The sequence below is a fragment of the Galeopterus variegatus genome, unplaced genomic scaffold (genome assembly GCF_000696425.1).
Source record: "Galeopterus variegatus unplaced genomic scaffold, G_variegatus-3.0.2 Scaffold236, whole genome shotgun sequence".
NCBI lineage: Eukaryota > Metazoa > Chordata > Mammalia > Dermoptera > Cynocephalidae > Galeopterus > Galeopterus variegatus.
In genome coordinates, this window is record NW_007726347.1 from 276,639 (window position 1) to 283,971 (window position 7,333).

Here is a 7,333-nt window from a genome sequence, read left to right on the forward strand (position 1 = left end):
GCGGAAAAAAAAAAAAAAAAAAAAAAAAAAAAAAAAAAAAAAAAAAAATTTCTTCCATTGCTAAGTTAGAAACCTACATTTCATAAAAAGGAAACAAAAATATGTCATTTTTAAGTTTCTTTTCTCTCATATTTATATAAATATACATCATGTACCTTCCTTTTATATTAATATTGGACACATCAATATATAAAGTGTGATACATACAAAAATTAAATCCAAAGTTGATTTATGTTTTACCAATTTTGAAATAAAACACTTCCACATGAATTAAAATTTATAATTATAATTCATGAATATTATTATTATTATTTTTTTCCTTTTTGTCTTTTTTTCGTGACCGGTAACGGGATCGCAACCCTCGGTGTCGCGCCCGCACCGCGCTCAACCAGTGAGCGGACCGGTCTCTATATGGGATCCGAACCCTCAGCAGGAACGCCGCCACGCTCCCAAGCGCCGCACTCTACCGAGTGCGCCACCGGGCCGGCCCATTCATGAATATTATTTTTGCAAATAAAAATATTTAGCCGTTTGGTAATATTTTGAAATTTTAACTATATATTCTATTTAGACATGGTAAACTCAGCTAACCAATTAAAAAAAAAAAACTTCATATCTAAGAAAAGTTCTCAGAGAACAGTATTAAAAATTAGTATTTTAGTACAAACTAGTACAGCAATACTTAATCCTGATTCAGAATCAAAGAATAATAAAATACATTCTTTTAAAATCATTTCTTAGGGGTAAAAACAGATTTGGAATGTAATAGAACTGACCTTTAAAAGTTCCTCTGATGTAGGACGATCTTGAGGGATTTTCTGGAGGCAAGAATCTACAAAGTTGCGAAAATAATCAGACCTATTGTAAAGGAAAGTATCAAGTGAACATATTGCTATTTCCTTTAAAAACACATTCACAAATCAAGGCACGTGCCTACTGGTGTGAGGGGGAATGGAAAGGGAATAGAAAAAAAGCAGAAACTATATACTTTCTTACAAGTCTACAAAAAGCTATGTAAAGCAACCAATGAATCTTTACCATTTTCCAAAGATAAACTGTACATCTTATTTAAAAATATTGCTCCTGCATAATGTATTTAAATATCACAACTCATTCTATATTGAGGTAAAATGAGGGAAGCCTATTTACTTTTTTTGTTTGTTTTCATTCAAACCCCAAAACATACTTTCCATTTTGTTTTTCTTTTCTCTAAGCCACCTCTCTTTCCTATTTGCCCCTTGGATCATCTTCTTTATAGCATATTCCAGAACATCACTCTATCTGCTCTAAAGAGAGCATTTATTATACCTGAGTATTTGGTGCCCCTGAGCAAATGAATAAGACTTCCATTATACCTAGAAAACCAAATAAGATATTTTTTAAAACATTAGAAGTCTGTAACATAAGAGAGAGGTCTTCAAAAAGTTTGTGAAAATGCGCATTATAAAAAAACTATGCATGAATTGCAAAAGCTTTTTGCATCAAAATAAACGCATACTAACATGTTACAACTTGTCTGAACAGGATCTAGTCTGAGGCACTAAGGATAGGACATCAATTTGAAAAGAACTCCTATCAGAGCAACATGAATTCTGCTAAAATTGAAGCAAAAACAAACATCAAATTTCTAGTGAAGCTTGGGAGGAAGAATGGTGAAGTCACTGTTGCTATACGAAAAGTCTATGAGGACAATGCCCCAAAGAAATCAGCAGTTTACAAACAGGTAACTCATTTTAAGAAGGGACAAGATAACGTTGAAGATGAAGCCCGCAGTGGCAGACCATCCACATCAATTTGCAAGGAAAAAATTAATCTTGTTCGTGACCTAATTGAAGAGGATGACAATTAACAGCAGAAACAGCCAACACCACAGACATCTCAAACATCTCAATTGGTTCAGCTTACAAAAGTCTGACCAAAAAATTAATTGAGTAAATTTTCCATTCAATGGCTGCCAAAACTGTTGCACCCAGATCAGCTGTAGACAAGAGCAGAGCTTTCAATGGAGATTTTAAACAAGTGGTCTGAAAATCCTGAAGCATTTCTTCAAAATTGTAAACAGGTGATGAAACATGTCTTTTACCAGTATGATCCTGAAGACAAAGCACAATCAAAGCCATGGCTACCAAGAGGTAGAAATGTTCCTGTCAAAGAGCAAAGGTCATGGCAATGGTTTTTGGGGATGCTCAAGAAATTTTGCTTATTGACTTTCTGGAGGGCCAAAGAACAATAGCATCTGCTTATTTTGAAAGTGTTATAAGAGATAGCCGAAGCTCTAGCAAAAAAACACCTGGGAAAGCTTCACCAGAGCCCTCCACCACAAGAAGTCTCCTGCTCATTCTGCTTATCAAATAAGGGCAATTTTGTGAGAGTTTTGATGCGAAATCATTAGGGATCCATCTTACAGGGCTGATTTGGCTCCTTCTGACTTCTTTTTGTTTCCTAATCTTCAAAAATTTTTAAAGGGCACATATTTTTCTTCAGTTAATAATGTAAAACAATGCTGCATTGACTTAGGACCCTTAGTTCTTTAGTGATGGACTAAATGGCTGATATCATCACTTTTTTTCTAAAGTGTCTTGAACTTGATGGAGCTTATGTTGAGAAATAAAGTTTATGCTTTTTATTTTTATCTTTTAATTTCATTTTCCCACAAACTTTTTGAGGTTCCCTGTATTAGTATACAGTATTATTGATGAGTTCAGTGAGTAAGGCAATAAATAATAATTACTCCATCAATGTTTGTCTCCAATATTCAAAAAAGATTTTAAGTTGCTTGTAAGTAAGAATTCTTCTATAATTCCCCAAAGTCTGTGTTCAATATATTTATTACTTATATGTAACTATACTATAGTTTGAATGTTTTTGTCCTCTTGAAAACTTATGTTAAAAAAAAAAAAAGGAGAGAAACCTTATGTTGAAACCTGTCACAGTGTTGGCAGGTGGGGCCTAATGATAGTTGTTTAGGTCATGAGGGTTCTGCCTTCATGAATGAATTAATGCTACCATAAAAAAGGCTTCTGGGAGTGTGTTTGCTCTCTCCATTTGCTCTCAACATTTCTCCCATCCTGAGGAGCCATCCTGGAAGCAGAGAGACCAGGCCTTAACATGATGGTGCCTTGATCTTGAACTTCCCAGCCTCTAGAACTGTGAGAAGTAAGTTACTGTTCTTCATAAATTATCCAGTATCAGGTATTCTAGTATAGCAGCACAAAATGGACTAAAACTTACCATAATATTAAATAAACTCTTTGCCAAAAGATTCCTTCTATATATATCTCCACATAAGTAGCAAAAAACTTACAAATGTGCCTTAATCATGTAATTTTTTAAAAAATTAAGTAACCCTAACATATATATATATATTTGTGAATTTTAGAATATTTATTAAATACTTGTATGCTGGATATTCTCCTAGAATTTTTCAAATGCTAGGTATACTTGAGGAATTAATTTTGCACTATTGATAAAAATTCTAGTTTTCTAAAATTGTTAATCTGTTTTCTATAAACTTCTTTACATAAATGAACTTAATTTTATCAAATCAAGGAAGTACTAGAAAGAACATCAGAGCAATCTGAATAACAAGTATCATAATTAGAATGATCTCAAAGTTTTTAATTACCCAGTAATTCTGATAAAGTCAAATAATTTTACCTATGTTTTATACCATATTAATTATAAACCATTTCCCAATCAAATATCACTACAGGTTGTGACAATCTGTATAGTTTAGTTATATAATATTATTATTATTATTTTTTTTTTTTGTGACTGGTAAGGGGATCGTAACCCTTGGCTTGGTGTCGCCCGCACCGCGATCAGCCAGTGAGTGCATGGGCCATCCCTATATAGGATCCGAACCCACAGCCTCGGCGCCCCCAGCGCCACACTCTCCCAAGTGAGCCACGGGGTCAGCCCTATAATATTAATGTTTTAAAACTGCTATTTATTATATAATTTAGGAACTACGAGTTGAATTCCAAAGGAAAAGCAAAATATACATTTTGTAAAAATCAATACTTTCTGCATCCATGACATCATCTATCCTTTTCTTCTGAATTGAGTATATATATATATATTATGAAATGTGGACACGATTAAGGGTAAATACAATATAAAAAAAGGTAAAATTAACCTATTTTAATATCTCTTCAGGTAATACATTTTACCTAATTGAAATTAAATCATTTTGACAACGAATTAAGAAAAAGCATTTCATTTATACAATGTTGAGCAATATATCTCTTAGCAATACTCACCATTCATTAGACTGTAGTGTAGGGGATTCATTTTGGGCTATGTGATATAAGGCACTCATTGCATTCATATTAAATAAAGGAGGCTTTCTTTCCGCTGTAAAAGAAAAAAAATTTCTTGTAAAATATGTGCCTGTTACATAGGGGCACTGAAGTATTGTTCAAGTTTTTTTGTTTTTTAAAAAATATTTTTATTTTGAAACAATTTTAAACTAACTTTCAACTAAAAAAATTGCAAAGAACTTTTTTTTTTTACTTTTTGTCTTTTTTCGTGACCGGTAATGGGATCGCAACCCTTGGTGTCGCGCCCGTACCGCGACCGGCAATGGGATTGCAACCCTCGGTGTCGCGCCCGCACCGTGCTCAACCAGTGAGCGGACCGGTCTCTATATGGGATCCGAACCCTCGGCGGGAGCGCCACCGCACTCCCAAGCGCCGCACTCTACCAAGTGCGCCACCAGGCCGGCCCGCAAAGAACTTTTTATAGTGAATCAATTGAGAATAAATTACTGACCTGAAACTCCACCATCCCTAAATACTTGAACATATATTTCCTACAAACAAGAACGTTTTCCTAAAAACCATAATACATCCATTAAATCAGGCTATTTAATACTGATAGATAACTGTCATCTAATCCCCAAACCCCATTCAAGTTTCATTCAAATGTCCTAATAATGTCCCATGTAGCAAAAGTGAGCTTTGATTATTTCCATCCTTCAAGGAATTTGTCCATTTTATCTAAGTTGTCAAACTTATTGACATAAAATTGTTCTTATTTCCCTATTATCCTTTTTATGTCTGTAAAGAAATTTATGTCTTCTCTCTTTTTTCCCTAATCAGTCCAGCTAGAGGTTTATCGATTTCACTGATCTTCTCAAAGAATTAGTTTATGGTTTCATTGATTTTCTCTATTGTTTTTCAGTTTTTTATTCTCCAACTGATTTCTGCTTGGGTTTTTATTATTCCCTTCCTTCTGCTTATTTAAGCTACTGTATTTTCCTAGTTTCTTAAAGTAAAAGTTGAAACCATGACCTTGACAATTTTGAAGTATACAGGGTTCTTGAATTATCCCTCAGTTTGGGTTTGTTTAATATTTCCAAGGACTACATTTGGGCTACATGTCTTTGCAGGAATGTCACAGAAATAACACTATATTTTGTTCACTATATCTTATGAGGTGGCACATGACTTTGAGAAGTCACTTTGATCACATGATTAAGGCTGTTTCTGCCAGGCTTCTTCATAGTAAAGTTTCTCTTTTCTCCTTTGTAATTAACAAGCATTTTGTGAGAAGGTACTTTAAATCTACATAAATATCCTGTTTCTCATAAAATCTTCATTTCATTTATTTACTTAATGTATGAATTTGTAGATTTCTACTTAATAAGTTATAATCTATCATTTATTTTGATGTTCAAATTGTCTCATATTTTAGCAGAGGCCAGCTTTTTAATAAGCTGGCTTTTGTATCTTTTGGACATAGCCTCATTATCCTTTCATTGCTTCCTTGCTTTCTGGTTCACTAAGATGTCCCAGGCTCATCTTGTACTCTCCCTACCCCAGACCTTAGATCAACTATTTCTCCACAACACTAGGTTTGCTCACTGCTACTGGAGTATCACTGCTCCCAGAATCTCTCAATGGACAAAGTTAGGGAATATATACACGTATATAATATATTTATACACACAGAGGCATATTATTATTATTATTATTTTTAGGTGAAAAAGTCTTTTAATTGAAAAGCACTGCTCCCAAATATAGGGTTTGGGTATTTTTTTAAATTTTATTTTGTTGATATACAATGTGGTTGATTATTGTGCCCATTACCGAAACCTCATTTCTATGTTTATTGAAAACAATGAGTTTGCTACAATATCTCAAATTCCAATCTAACACCACAGTGTTTATTCTAATCTTCTCTCTTTTCCGCATTTGTAAAGTCATTCTCTGACAATGAGAAACATTGTTCTGGTTATCCTTGATAAATTCCCCCTGTATGTATTCTCTCATTTTTGCCATTACCCTCTCCCACGCAGATGCCCTTCTTTACCTGTTCAAATTCTGAATCCTCAATTCCATTTAACTCCACAGTGTGAATACCCTCCTTCATCTACTTGGTTTCTGAAACAGATCACTTCTGTATAGAGAAGCCCCCCTCATCAGGGAAGCCCTCTTCATTTTTATCAGGCTCTCCCACTGTGTCAGGCTACCCCTATATATGAACCTCCTTTTCAGACTCTGACTCTACACAATGAGATGCTCCTCCTGTGTTGTCAGAGCTCCTCGGGCTCTGATAGCCCGCGTTGAGCCACCTCCATGTATAAATGCCTTAGTCATCCCACTAGGGCTCTGAATCTCCACACCTGCCTATTTCTTTGCATGAGTTTTATCAGTTTCTGATTTTGCACACCAGGCTATGAGAAGTCCCTCCTCTGGTCACTTGATACTGACATTCCACCCTGAGCAACCATGACTCACCACCTATCTGACAGAATACATACCTATTCTGTCTTACCTAACGGATTTAAGACTGAGTAGTTTGGGAACAGGAAAGGGTTACTAAGGAATTCTAAATGAATGAAACGTAACTTTTTTTATTTCTATGATAAGTTATTAAGGTCATTAATTTTTTTTAATGGTATACCACCAATACATCAAACCAGAACACACCTTTTTAATTTTGTCATTTACTATTAAATTAAAAATCTCTCAATTTTACCAAAGGACACTGTACTTAGCTAAAAAGTCACAGCATCACAGAAGAGATTCACCAAATCTACAATGCTGTAGACTTTGGTAGATTCAACTGACATTTTCTATCTCAAATTCTTTTTTTTGTCCTTTTTGAGACCAGCTGCACTGTGCTCAGCCAGTGAGCGCACCGGCTATCCCTATATAGGATCCGAACCCGCAGCGGGAGCGCTCCCGCGCTCCCAGCACCGCACTCTCCTGAGTGCGCCACGGGCTCGGCCCTATATCAAATTCTTTTTTTTTTTTTTTTCCTTTTTTCGTGTCCGGCAACGGATCGCAACCCTCAGTGTCGCCCCCGTACTGGACCGGACCGACCC

The 7,333-nt window shown here is 35.2% G+C and overlaps 1 protein-coding gene across 1 annotated transcript in view; it reads right to left on the reverse strand.

The window, feature by feature from the left end:
* Nucleotides 1-7,333, reverse strand: part of TAOK1 (TAO kinase 1) — a 94,449-nt gene that overhangs the window by 39,810 nt on the left and 47,306 nt on the right. Inside the window, exons 8-9 of the mRNA XM_008566343.1 lie at nt 4,263-4,356; nt 777-858 (exon numbers count right to left, since the gene is read on the reverse strand). Of these exons, the coding sequence (XP_008564565.1) occupies nt 777-858; nt 4,263-4,356 (176 nt within the window). The remainder of the gene's footprint in view (nt 1-776; nt 859-4,262; nt 4,357-7,333) is intronic.